Source organism: Pseudomyrmex gracilis, unplaced genomic scaffold (assembly GCF_002006095.1).
Source record: "Pseudomyrmex gracilis isolate BER0280 unplaced genomic scaffold, ASM200609v1 scaffold_22, whole genome shotgun sequence".
NCBI classification, from domain to species: domain Eukaryota; kingdom Metazoa; phylum Arthropoda; class Insecta; order Hymenoptera; family Formicidae; genus Pseudomyrmex; species Pseudomyrmex gracilis.
In genome coordinates, this window is record NW_018020606.1 from 652,988 (window position 1) to 667,630 (window position 14,643).

The 14,643-nt window shown below is 37.4% G+C and overlaps 1 protein-coding gene across 3 annotated transcripts in view; it reads left to right on the plus strand.

Moving 5' to 3' along the window:
- The window catches only part of LOC109851910, a 37,161-nt gene extending 23,128 nt beyond the window's left edge, over positions 1 to 14,033 (plus strand). The window contains exons 2-12 of one of the 3 annotated variants that reach the window (XM_020422497.1): positions 6,025 to 6,106; positions 6,352 to 6,621; positions 8,121 to 8,387; positions 8,493 to 8,831; positions 8,962 to 9,081; positions 9,152 to 9,327; positions 9,835 to 10,126; positions 10,274 to 10,355; positions 10,436 to 10,580; positions 10,654 to 10,843; positions 10,945 to 14,033. In XM_020422497.1, coding sequence (XP_020278086.1) covers positions 6,025 to 6,106; positions 6,352 to 6,621; positions 8,121 to 8,387; positions 8,493 to 8,831; positions 8,962 to 9,081; positions 9,152 to 9,327; positions 9,835 to 10,126; positions 10,274 to 10,355; positions 10,436 to 10,580; positions 10,654 to 10,843; positions 10,945 to 11,096 — 2,115 coding nt within the window. In that variant the 3' untranslated portion in view covers positions 11,097 to 14,033. The remainder of the gene's footprint in view (positions 1 to 6,024; positions 6,107 to 6,351; positions 6,622 to 8,120; positions 8,388 to 8,492; positions 8,832 to 8,961; positions 9,082 to 9,151; positions 9,328 to 9,834; positions 10,127 to 10,273; positions 10,356 to 10,435; positions 10,581 to 10,653; positions 10,844 to 10,944) is intronic. The other 2 variants (XM_020422498.1, XM_020422499.1) reach the window with 2 other exon arrangements.
- The last annotated feature ends 610 nt before the right edge of the window (positions 14,034 to 14,643 follow it).

Here is a 14,643-nt window from a genome sequence, read left to right on the forward strand (position 1 = left end):
AAGTCGCAAGAAATATCTTTTAAAAGCTACGAGCGACACACAAATTTTTCTCTCTTTTTTCCTTTCTCTCAAAGAGAATATCATTGTATTATTTCGTTCTTTCTCTAAGGAACGTCTAAGTGAGGCCACCAAGTGCATCATGAAATAAGTTAAAACGTGCTAGAGATTTTTAGAAATTCTGTATAATTGCGTCTTGATTATTGCTGTGTATATCATGACACTAACAAAGCAAAAAACTTTCTGTTAAAAGAACACAAACTGATGCGTTAATGTATGAGTGTATATACATAGAGAGAGATTCTTTGAAACGCGTAATTTATCTTGTTAATATTTTGCCGGTACATCTTCGAAAGACAAGACATTCGCTTCGCGAATATTGTTCGGGCTGACGAAGGCGCGATAAGGTCTTAAAATAATCCTTCACAATTCTCCGAAAAAAAAAAATCAAAGACGAAGATGAAGACGTGAGTTGAAAGGCCATTTATGAGCTTCGCGTGATTACCACTTTCCTGATATGAAACTTCTCTATGTAAGTGAGAGAGGGAGCGCCGCAGATTTCTATATGAGTTTATCTTTAGTCTTCGCTCGAACACTTCCAACCATCGCTGAACGTCAAAGTTTTCCGCGATAACGTGCATCCTACGGAATTATTCACCGTGTATATCGATTCAGAATAATCTCCTCAAGTAACCTGCGAGAACCGACCACTTTCGCGAGATAGGATATTTTCCATTTCTGCAAAGCAACGATTGCTCGCGTGAGCTTGTTCGCGACCGAATAAAAAAGCAATTTTTCGCAATTTGTGGTGAAATTAAAAAAAAAAAGAAAAAAGAAAATAACGAAGAAAAACCAACGGCGTTGTTCCACTGATTTATAGGATTCGTTGCGGCGGCAATACATCATGCTGGGATATTCGCCGTAGTGGGACAAGCGTCTTCGTCGCTGGGATAGTACGTTCTCGTGGCATTCTCGCGGATAATATGCTGAATATGTGTGCGGATGGAGATGAGAGCCGAAAGGTCGGCCTTCTCTCTCGTCTGTCTGATTATTATTCTCGCGCGCTTGTGATAGCGCGAAGAAGGGAAGAGCTACGCCGCGGCGCAGGTCGTTGCACCAGAACGAAGTCTTCCGCCACGTAAAGAAGCGCGCTAAGCATAATTGTATTTTTTCACTTCGCTCGTTACGATCTTTGGATTTGCGTTCGGCGCACCAATGACGATCCAGTTGCTAATTACCGGAAAATTTATCGAGATCCTCGCCCGGTTGCGCGTTCCTGGTACACGTTGAGGATCGATCGATCGATCTTTGAGCATAGTTATCATCCGTTTCGATCGCTAAAAGGCAACGATCAAGCTTTCGCTCTTTCTTATCTCGCGTCTCTCGCACGAAACAACAGCGTGAAAATTTCACGCCAATTAAATTTGCAGCAACAATCACACATCTACTCTTGTTCAACGTGAGTGTCTTAATGAAAATAAAAAAAGATGGTGATGAGAATTTGTTAGTGTATTAAAATATGTAGAAATTTTTTATACGCAATATATATATATATATTCCGCAAGTATCAAGTATCTTTCTCACGGAAAAGCAAAGCAAATTCCACGTCAATTTCACGGCTCACACAATGGGCAAACTATCGAAAAAGAGATCGACCGGCGTATTCACCAGCGTCCGTGAAAATCTTTTCTAAGGTTTTACAGCGCGCGCTACGTACCTCTCTCTCTCTCTCTCTCAGTTTACCTCCAATAAGAAGCTTGCGTGCGATTTACGTGCCTTCATTGTTTATGAATCCGTCGCTCCAACGCCAACTTTCGTTTCGCTTCTTCTTCTCTCCCTCATTCCTCGTGTTCTCTTCATTCCTATTCTCGCGTTCCGCAAACTCATTGTTTATGAATCCACGCTGATGCTACTGGTCTGCGTCGGGGGTATAGTCATAGATCAGGTTCATCGAGTTCATCGAGTTCATCGCGGGTGATGCGAAAATATTCAACCACTCGGAAGATGCCTTTGGTGAATATATACGTGACGAGAAATCATTCTCAGAGAATTACAAGACTGTTGTCTGTTTATTTTGCATTCCTCTATATATATATATATATATATACACCTTGGGATGAGCAATTTGAAAACCGTTATGCATTCGTTCTTCTCGTATAAAAATATGTGCTTATATATGATTCGGTTAAATAAAATAAAGTAATACATATTGCGAAGCGCCAATCGCGTTGATAGAACGAACTGTGATATTGAATACAACAAAGGATATGTTGGATCACTGCGCAAGAAAATCTTCGCGAATGTTCATCTCGAAGGAGCAGAACGGTTAATGCGTCCGCGTGAACGGGCTATTTAATTAACTTACTTAGGCGCCATATACCGCATTCTCTCTTGTTGTTGTCTCATCGTTATTCACCGAAACGGACTTCACATAAATTTCATGCACGCACACGAGGATCTGCTTTTCGTTTTCATGTAAATTCCTACCGCGAACTAGTCCGACTTATCACGAAAGCGGATGTTCGTATCGTGACGAGAGCACTTCGAGAGGGTGTGAAGCGATCCTAGACGAAGAAAATGATTCCTCTCCGCGGCAGCGCCGCGGTAGTTTTCTCCCTATCGCAGCATCTCTCTTCGCGAGAAAGAGAAAGAGAGTGAGGTGTAAGAACGTTGCCATGGTGTGTGTATATTCCTGGCAGAAAATAATAATCTTACCTTCTCGCAAAACTTTTTCCCTTTCCCTTTCGCCGAGGAGACGTCAGAGATGCAGAAGAGCAATATTCCTCACCATCTAATCAGTTCCACCTAGGTACGTCGCTCGCAAACGTTGACGGAAAGTCGACGCACGCTCGGTTTAATATATCTCCATCTCGAAATAATTGTACTTCACGATTATCGGACAATAGTTACGCTTTACTTGCAACGTCTATTGTTGACAGATTCGTAAACAAAAATCTACCCACATCCAACCACACGAAATGCTGAATGAATGGACATTTGTAACTGCCCCCCCCCCCCCCGACGCGAATCTTTTCTGTTGTACACAAATAAAAGGAAATAGCAGGAAATTCAGTGAATGCTAGTGAATGCTAGTGCGTTTCTAGCATTCAAGAGGATTCTCTGGGGAAGCCATTAATTCCAAACGGCATTGACATTGCAAAGGACATAAATCTGCATGTTTCAGTGGCCAGGGTACCGCAACCTTTCCGGACGTGTGTATAATATACACAACGATCGTGAGATTACGATCGCGATTGTAATTTTTCAACGATTTATCTAAACATTTTATCAATCCCATGCGATATTTCTGAGAATCGTTTATCGAAATCTGAATATGTGTGCGCGCGCGCAAAGTATCTGAAAAGAAAATGAAATAACTAAATGCATTATGCTCGTATCCTATTACGATATGTATTCGTTTATATTACATTTAATGTACGTGGAACGGATTTGCGGAAAGACCATAAATGCCCAATTCATCGTCGAGAGGATTGCTTAGCTCGCGACTTTGTAATTGATTCTTCATGGACTCTCTCTCTCTCTCTTGAGAGAGAGAGCCTGTCATAATTGCGTGGTTGGGCCGTCACGAGATCGTCTACGAAGCTGCATTATCCAAAGATGACTTGACTCGATAATTAACTGTGTGGAAGAATTTCTGCATTCTAGTAAACTCCATATGTGTGTGTGTGTGCGTGCGCGCGCGCGCGCGTTTAACTGTCATAACCATTAGTGTAAGATTACTTAATTATTGTGTCAAGCGAACATGTGTGTCCGTAATTCCCCGGATAATATCTGTCTTTGTCTCGTCTCACGTTTTAATCTAAAAGCAAGCTGTTTTTTTTATCACACGCTTGTTGTTTTCGAAGCGAATTAATTGCAACACGACTTGAGAATGGAGATACATGCATGACGGATTGTATATTGAACGACTGAACCTGTAAAAAGTTCTATTTTCCCATTTTCCTAATCGCTGAATCTTCTCGCAATTCGCTTAATCTCGGTCATATCATAATAACTTCGCTATTGACGGGAAGTAATCAGTGCTATCAGAGAGTACATTTCTGACAAAATGGCGATACGGTAGAGATGTGTGCGATTCGCATAGACTCGTATCGAGAATTACCGGAAGCGTCGATTCCCGTACAGTAAACACGCGTGTTGAGCGTCTGAAACATCATCGGCCTACGAACCTGTCGGCCAGGTTTACAGCGAGACCGGTTGTGACGTAAAGGTCAGGAACATTGTGCGCGATCACTTTTCTTGTAAAGAGATCGGAAGCTGAGAGTGCACCATATTAGATGCACGTAATAGTGTTTACGTTTTCCTGCGAACTTTCTTTCCTTATCGCAACGCAACAAAAGCGGTTTTGCGTGTCGTAAACGAAATTTTCGAAGTAATTTTCTATTTTCCTGGAATATCGATAGAAAAAAAAATTCTTTAGCCGCAGGTAGAAAAATTCCATCCAAACCCCGGAAATCCGAGTTTCTCAGGTAACTCGTGACCTCACGCAGGACGAAGAAACTAGCGCCTCTTCCGCGCGTTTCTTTCTTCTCGGTAGGCACATTAATCTTCGTAACAGCGCATCAACCTGCCTACCGAGCGCGTACCTAAGCGCATTCCTTATTGTTAGCGCGCGATTTTGCTGCAAGACGTGCATCTCGTGGGTGTGGGGGTCGAGGAGAGGTCACGGGGGCGCAGATGGAGAAGGGAGGATGAACCCTTGACCTCGGTACGAGCCACGACGTGGCTCTCCTTTCCTGCGTGGTAGTCCCCGGTGGAGTTCTATTATACTCTATGACCTCGAACTCGACTACGTGGTTCGAGTTTCTTGGATCGTTTGGTTCATGATCGTGTCTTCATCCTTGTTATCGTATTATCGTAATGTGAATTGAAGTAGGAAAGTTGGTCAGAGCGAAGCTTGTGTTGTAATATCCGACGACAAGCAATTGCGCGCAGATTTACAGACCATGTAGCAATAATACAGTTGAGTTTTTTTTTTTTTTTTTTTTTACATTCAAAGAACAAACTTTTTTAACAATGAAAAATAAAAGCTGCTTTCATATTTATTTGATCGAACTCCGGAAAAAGAAGCGTTAATTTCTGTCAGGTGCTAAAAAACGATTGATCGTAAATAACGGAAAGATGCGCGTTTGTTCTTCGCGGCGAGATAAAGTTCTTTTCTTATCACAACGCTGCAATTACGGCGAGAAATAATAAATAAGCGTATTAAAGAGAGAAAAACCGATCAGCTCTCTGCGAGAGAGCTGCGCCCAGGCAAAACCCGTCCTGTCGAGAATCGAGATGGCGCGACATCGGAGAATCGACGAGAACAGGGGGAAGGATAGAATCTCCTGCATACCACCTGCGAGAAAGCGACGAGAAAAACGACAACGGGAGGAAACTAGGAAGCGGTCTCGCAAAACGCGAGCAAAACGCGCGCGCGGGAAGTCGACCACTTGCATGCTCCCAACTCCCAACTAGCGCGAGCGGATTACACGCCCGGTAGTGGCGACGAACGGGGCGCAATTTCCTCAATCGCATCTGGCAGAGTCATCCTCTTGAAGTTTTATGAACGTTAAACTTGTTCAGCGTTCTTACGCGTCGATCGCGCGCAAACTGGCTGTTTACACTGACAAATCGTGTTTCCGGATTAATCACACAATTGATGATCCGTGTAATTTTCTGTTGAGATTTCACATCCTTATCAAGGATTATGTATGTTAGAATTAATGTGCATTTATCCGCACGGAAGCGGAATTTCCGTTTGCATTTTGCTCAAGTACTGTTTTGTATGTTTGTTCTTGTATAATAATACTCCCTTTGAAAATGCGTTTTATTCTTATAGTCACGTATGTTATTACTTAAAGTATTATTTGATGTTTATTATTATATGCGCACGCGCGCATACACACATACATACAGAAGTTATTTCACGCGTGAGAATTAGCCTCGCACTAGTTTGGAAAATAATGCAGGCCGGTTCTAATTACGGTTGTCTGTAACTGAGATTCCTTTTTCTCAATGCAGATGGGCTCGTTTGCGATCGGACCGGTAGCAGCCATTATAGCAATATTTATGGTGCTGATAGCGAGTAGCGATGGTGCGTTGGGTAAGTGTTCTAACAGTCTTTAATTTATGGATGCTAATTTGTGCACTCAAATTGCATCCATAATAAATTGCAAGTAACTCAGTGATAATCTTCCTATAAAAATCTAAGTTAAATGTATTGCGAAAAATATCACCTTGATTCAGAACTCGAACTCGTATAATGTGCGAACTATTCGATTACCGAGACGCATGGTGATGTTGCTCGCTAATATAATTTTCTAATTGCTTATGTAAAATTACTTTCAGCCAGGACAGCGTTCGAGAAGCTCACCGATTATGATTATCGCGGTACCACTTATTACAGCGTGAGAAATTTATCGCTGTACGAGTGTCAGGGATGGTGCAGAGAAGAGGCGGAATGCCAGGCTGCTGCTTTTTCGTTTGTTGTCAATCCTTTGGCACCTATGCAGGACACTCTCTGCCAACTGCAAAACGAAACTGCCGCTACAAATCCGGCAGCGCAGCCACAGAGAGCCGTTAATATGTACTATATGACGAAGCTGCAAATACGATCCGGTGAGCAAAACGCAGAAAGTGTTGCTTTGTGCTGCAAAGAATTTGATATCTTTTCCCAAAAAAAGCTTTAATTAATCTTTCGCATATCTGATCAGAGTCTGGAAAATCTGTTTCAAAACGTAAAAACACCAAAGACAGTTTATTTTTTGTTATAAATTATTAAAGATTTTTCAGTTTTGAATTTTTTTCTTTCACTTAACCATAAAAATACACTACGTATTATTTATAAATAATTACAATTTTAATTGATGTTTATATTTAAAAAAATAACTTTCTTACAGACTTACCAATTTGCTGTAACATGTAGTAACTATTTATTATTAGCAGATAGCTTAAATACAATCTATAGACGAAAAGCAGATTTGTCTCTTGGGATAAAATAATACAAACCATAATCTATATATTTTTCATGAATAAACGCGCATAAACCTTGGGCAGAAAAATTTCTTCTCTTCTCATTATTCATTCAGTTATTTTCTTTCTATGATTATCACTGTCAAAAGATGCTCAGTAATTCCTTTAGTTAATATCTGTGAGAAAATCCCTTCAAAAACGATCGTCATAAACAACCACCTGTTTACGTAGCCGGAAGACTGTCAAAAGGAAGGTCTACTAGTAGTTTGAAAAAACTACTAAAAAAAACCCCACACACTTACACATTCTGTGTATATAATATCCTAAATACTTCCACTCTTATCGTTAATCTAAATTGCGTATAAAAGAGAAGAAACTAGGAAAACATTTTTTTTTGTAACTTTCTAGGTTTTTTCTTTGTAACTTTATCGGTTTTCTCTCCGCTTACATGCTCCCTGGAGAGTCAGAATTTTACACGGTTAATCGTGAATCATTGCTAAGAAGTCACACGTCACCAATAGTTCGTTGGCATGGCCTCTATCGTAGGCGGGTGCTATAGCGCCAGCCAGTTTCGAGAGAGCAGAACAAAAGAAATTGGAACTTTGAACAGGTCTGGCCAAAATAACACCCGAAACTTGTGCCAAAAAACAGTTACGTGCGTCATAGTTGGCATCCACATGATGCCAAATCACATGCCACATACACAGAAGTTGCATCTTCTAATATTTCAACGCTGTTTGATTAATTCGCACTCCTCATTATCGCGCAATGAGAAAAAAATCTTCTATTTAAAACATACATATTTTAATGTTTTTTTCTGAAATTCAGTTATAGTCTCCTATAATAATAAAATTTTTCAGTTATAGTCCCCTAATGCTACCTATACATTTTCTTCAAGTTACGTCTCTTGTTACTGTCAGAAAAGGTGCCGGATATAATATTTTATTTTTATGTAAAGAAGAGCTTGACGTTAATGCTACTTTGTATAATATAAGTAATTAAAATGTCTACATATAATTGCAAAGGTGCTTCTGTAAAATATCTGCAATTAGGTATCACAGAGAAAGATCATATTGTAAATGGTACAAAAAAATATATTACATAATAAAAATAAAATTAGCTATTTTTATCATGTATTATTTTAGAAAATGTTTGTTTGCGACCTTGGGCCTTCGAACGCATCCCAAATAAGATGATTCGCGGATTGGACAACGCGTTAATTTACACATCTACAAAGGAGGCTTGTCTCGCAGCTTGCTTGAACGAGCATCGCTTTACTTGCCGATCTGTGGAGTACAATTACGCGACGCTTCAGTGTCATCTGAGCGATTCGGATCGTCGATCAACGGGTCAATACATTCAATTTGTGGATTCGCAAGGAGTAGATTACTTTGAGAATTTATGTTTGAAAGGTAATTAGAATTTTCTTAAAGAGAGACGATAAAAATTAAAAAAAAAATACATATATTTTTAGAAGAAAAATACGAAAATATGCATTTTTAATGTAATGTTCATAGGTAAGGAAGCCTGCAAGTCTCAGAGAATTTTCCAAATGCCTAGAATTGGCGTGACTGGGGATAAGGTTGCACAATACGCAGGACTGCATTATTACGTCGACAAGGAACTTCAAGTTCAAAGCGAATCCGCTTGCAGATTAGCCTGCGAAATCGAAAACGAATTCCTTTGCAGATCCTTTCTTTATCGCGGCGCTCCTCAAGGATCGGCTTACAACTGTCATCTCTTCCACTTGGATCATTGGACTCTTCCGGATGGGCCCTCGACTTATCTCAACGCGGAGAGACCTTTGATCGATAACGGAGAACGAATTGGCGATTACTTCGAGAATTTCTGCGAAAGTAAGCGAACTTGAATTAGCAGTTAATATAAATAGTAATAATAATATTTTTCCCAAATTTTAGAAATAACGAGATAAAACAATATATGTATACGTGCAATGTTTTAATCACATTATTATGTCCATTTTAGAAAGTACCGGATCGATATCAGATCCGCTTCCCGTCGTCTTCGAAACTACGGAAGATTCTACAATAAACAATCTTACTAGAAATGATATTAATTGCGACAAAACAGGAACCTGTTATGATGGTATATAACATTGATAATAAACTATGATGACGTATACAACTATGTATTTTCTCAATAATTACTATTGCAGTGTCGGTTGAGTGCAAGGACACTCGTATCGTTGTTCAAGTACGAACAAATAAACTTTTCAATGGACGTATTTACGCTCTCGGACGATCAGAAACATGCAATATTGACGTTATCAATAGCGATGACTTCAGGCTGGATCTCACAATGAGTGGACAGGATTGTAACACTCAAAGTGTGGTAAGTAATGTGTACAATGTAAAAACCTTTGAACCTTTGAGTCACTTTCAACACTTAGGATAAAATATAGAAACTACGACAAGATAATGTAAATAATATGTAAAATATAATTTTTCCATAAAATTAAAGTTTCTATTATTTACATCTCTTTAAAAAGATAACTACAATTTGACAATATTTTTAATTGACGTGCATGTCATCTGGATTTATGCTATATAAAATATTTAATGCATGTTTAAAAACAGTTGGTTTAACTAATTAGCACCATATTGTTAAGTCTCTAAAAAACGCTTTATCGATAATAAAATTTTTTTAATATTGTTATGCTTTAAAGTGTCATATTTTACTTCTTTACGCTTCTGTAACGTACATACTGATATACATATATAATTTGCAAAAAATTATCTTACAATCGTATGTCTCTCAAAAATCGATAAAGAGTTTATAATAGCGCACAACCCTCTCTCTGAACACTTAATCTCTGTTGGACCTTTCTTTTTACCACGGCAGCGTGACGGTTTTCAGACTGGAATTTATTCCAACACTGTTGTATTGCAACATCATTCTGTGGTAATGACAAAGGCCGACAAAATCTACAAGGTCAAATGTACGTACGATATGTCATCGAAGAACATCACTTTCGGCATGATGCCGATTAGAGATCCAGAAATGATCAGTATCACTAGCGCACCGGAAGCGCCTCCACCCAGGATTCGCATTCTCGATAGTCGATCGCGTGAGGTTGAAACTGTACGCATTGGTGACAAATTGACATTTAGAATCGAAATCCCGCAAGACAGTAAGTTTGTTTATTTAAAAATTGTTTTCATAAAAAAAATATTAATTAATTAAACGACATACTCAATATATAATCAGTAATTAATCTGCCAAATATTAATATTAATATTCCGCCAATAATTAACTAATATTAATATTTTATATGTAGCTCCATACGGCATTTTTGCTCGCAGTTGCGTAGCAATGGCTAAGGACTCGAAAAGCACGTTCCAAATTATCGACGACGAAGGGTCGGTTGAGTTTCATTTTCTTTTTTCGAGGTTTTCCGCTAAACAATGAATCTTACAACAAGGCAAATTTAAATTTTTAGGTGTCCCGTTGATCCTTCTATCTTTCCCAGTTTTACTCCAGACGGAAACGCTTTACAATCTGTGTACGAAGCTTTTCGATTCACCGAATCTTATGGTGTAATTTTCCAATGTAACGTGAAATACTGTTTAGGACCTTGTGAACCGGTAATTGAGCTTAACTTTTTCCCGTTAGGGATAGAAGAACCAGTTTAACAATAGCGATGGCATTTCCTTTCAGGCTATTTGCGAATGGGGTCGTGAATCAGTAGAATCTTTAGGAAAAAGACGGAGAAGAAGTCTTGTAAATTCGACAGAAGAGAAAGCTGAAGACATGACTCTGTCACAAGAAATTTTAGTTCTTGACTTCGGCGACGAAAAACAATCTGAGTTTCTCAAGAGCGATGCCAGCATAGATTTTAACGAAGCAGGTAAAATCGCATATAAGAAACAAATTTCAAAATGCTATCAAAACAAAAAAAAAAAAAAAAAAAAAACAAAAAACAAAAGTGGTAACGTTGTTTATTTTCAGATAAAACAGTGACTATTATGGAACCATGTCCAACCAAAACCTCGGTGCTCGCGCTCGGAGTAACGTGTGCTCTTCTAGTACTCATCTACATTTCTACAATCTTTTGTTATTACATGAAGAAGTGGCTGACACCTCGCAAAATGATGCCGTAAAAAAATAATAACAAAAGCAGAGCACTCACGATAAGGAAATGCGAGAAGAATGGAGAAGAATATGAGAGATCATACATTACACTCACCACACACGCACACACATATACTCATACTCATATCGTAAATTATCAAAGATTCATACTTGACGAGATACTCATTCGCTCTCTCTCATTCTTATTATATGTACATTTTCATTATATATTTGCAACGGATATACAACATGCATAAGAGGGTAGAAGGTAAGAAGTACCATTCAAAGGGACAATCGTACTATTATAATGCGCATTTGAGAGTTGCATTTAATGCACTTAGTATTCTTCGCGACATATCATTAGTGACGATTGAAAAGATCGACTATGTAATGTCTGCGTGAATACCGATCTTATCGGTGACACTGATGCATAATAACAGAACAGTTATGCTCATTAGCATAGATCAACGTTTTCGAGAATATTTTACTCGAAATATAGATATATATATTAATGACAGATATATATATATATATTAACAATAGATCGTTTCGCGCGCAAAAAATAAGTTACGCATTTTATATTAAAGATTATCATGATAGACGCGATAACGATCACGTCGGGGATATGTTCAAAAAACAAGCGTGTACTCGTGATTTACAACAAAATTGCACTAAATGTTACTAACACGATTTATTTATCTTTGCGCATAAAGTATTTGCTACATCAGCGACTGTGATTAAAATTTGAATGATGATTTGCGCATGTGTCAGATTGTGGAAGAGTGTTCGTCGCGTAAAGTTGGCACGATCAGCTCTTCCGTCGTATAGAGAGAACATACATATACATATGAATACATACATATATGCATGCAACACACACGCGGAATTTGCTCGCGACTCAAGACCACCTTGAAGATGCAATAAGTAGATTTATTTAAGAATATACTTAGAAACAGCTAACTGTCTTCTAGTAGCTACTTCTGATCGGGTTGCAAGGAGAACGGAAACGAGCGGACGAATTTTTTTTTTCGTCTTACTCAAAAAGAAAAAAAAACAAAACATGTATATCCGGTATCTCCTAAATGGTTAATGCGGCCCTGGCGACTGTTTCCAGTCCACGGAGATCGATTTGTAACCCGCATCAAGACTAGCGGTATTTAAAGGTTCACGCTTCACTAACGTCTTTAACGATATATGTAAGTAGCAGTAAGATAGTGATTATAAGCAATAAGCATAGACAAAAGAAAGAGAAAAAAAAGAATAAGAAAATATTTTCTCTAATTTGGCGGCTTCTCGAAATGGTTCGTAAATTTTTCTTTTGCATCTGTTAGAAATTTTCGAAGAAAACACGTTAAATATTAAACATTACTTACAAACATTATTTATAAACTCATCACTAATATGTAATGAGAATAATGTTATAACTGATAAATTTTGTCAGAATTAATTTGAATATTGTCGATAATATAAGCGATCAAGTGAAGAAAAAATAAAGTATGTGAGAAACCGTTAGAGAAACTTTTCGAAACTCATATAAGCAAGTACCTCTATTCATTTGTTCTGATAAAAAGAAATGCTTAAATGTCCGGTTGTACTTAAGTATAGATTTGTCATTTTTGTACGTTCGTTTATAGCGTCGAAGTTTGCTGAGGTTTTTTTTAGAAATTTTTAGCCATGTGGCGGAGCGGTTTATAGACTGTTACACAAGAAATAATCAATGTGTTATTGGCGGCGTAAGTGCCTGAGTAATATTGTAAGGACACAATTATATTTCGATACGTTGTCAATTAATCAACTCCACTCAATTAATGAACGCTTTCCCGCTTAAATTTTTAATCTCACAACTAATGATTTGTAACTATTACAATGATATACTAATTCGATACGGAAGAAAGAGACAGATAAATAGAAACATCACGTAATGAGTCATAAACAGCATGAATTGGGTGGAGTAAATTAAGACTTCCGGTTAAGGTGCTTGCTGTAAAAGGGATCACACGCTCAAAATTAAATTTCTTCTGAATCGTAAGAGCGATAAAAAAAATAGCAAAAATCAGCGGTTAATTTTGTCACAAAATTTCTTGACTTTTATTTAAAAAATATATAAATAAGATTTTCTCAAATTTGCAGTTTACTTTTCAATAAAATTATCAGCTACAACAAAAAATAGCTTCTGTTTTTTTGTATAGTAGAGTGTTTATCAAAGTAAGGTAAATTTCTAAACAATGGCGAGAGAATTATGGGTCGGTTATTTCAGTTTTTGCTGATCGTGGTGTAAAGCCTGGAGATAGGTTGCACAGTAAAACACTGGCATTGTCGATTGTTATTTTCACTTCATTTTTTATTTCATGTTTTCCAGACTTTTGACGGAAACGTAAAATATAATATTAAGTAGTTGCGGATCACCTAGCATTCTTACCGTCTCCGTAGGGAGTCTAGAAAAACAGAAGGAATGCGGATGACGACACAATTGCTATAAAGCTAAAAGCCCAAAAGTACAAACTCATAGCAAAAGTTACAATAAGATTTTGACCCTGAATCTGTTCTATTCTTTGTACCTTGTTATTGTGTTCTACGGACTCGGTTAAAGAAAGATGATCGGTCTTTATACTCAACGACGACAAAAACTTTTACCAGGTTTGTCATAAAATTAAAGACAAACAAGGTCCGTCGACATCAAAACCTGCCTCTTAAAACTCTATTGCAACTTTTATTACAGCTGTATTAAATAATTTATTCGAAGCCGTTTTTGTCAAATGTGTGATTCCTTATGCAAAATGATTTATAAAATCATTCTTACAAAATGTACATATTATTAAGTCAGACTCTCCTCTCTCTTTGCAGACATTAAAAGTTGAACACATATAAGTATCAGTATGCATCAATCATACATATATTTGTACCCTATTTATATATATATGCAAATGTTTCAAAAAGTAATTAAACTCAGATCAATTTTGACACAATTTACTTCTTTTTTTACAACCATTTACTATTATTGCGCGCGAAAATTAGGCGGTTACACATAGTACGCCTAGAATATTCCTATCTCACACTTATATATGATTTTTATCAATAAAAACTAGAATAAAATGCACTGCACTTAAAATTTGAAAATCTTAGTTTTTATAGTCAAATAATAAAAAATATTACAACTTTAACGCTATAAAAAATAAAACAAATTGTTTGGAATTGTTTATTACATGCAATAGTAAACATTTTAAAACTAGATTCCATTGTTGATAAAGGCAACCAACACTTACAGCTTTTTCATAAATAAACTGTTGCTCTGGTCGAACGCCAATAAAGTATTGTGTCGATTGTGTGACTAATCACGATTTAATATATGTAGGAAATACTAGTATAGTAGCGCAACACGCGCGTATGTTTATTATTGCGATGAGTAATTATAGACAGATATTGCTTGACATACATACTTGTAGAGCACCATTATCACATACATCTGTTTGAATAACATCTCGATAAAAAGCATAAAGATATAAATATTTACCAATCTTAGAGAGTAGATTTGGTGTTGTAACGATTATAGTGAGCTATCAATACTTTCGCGCCATT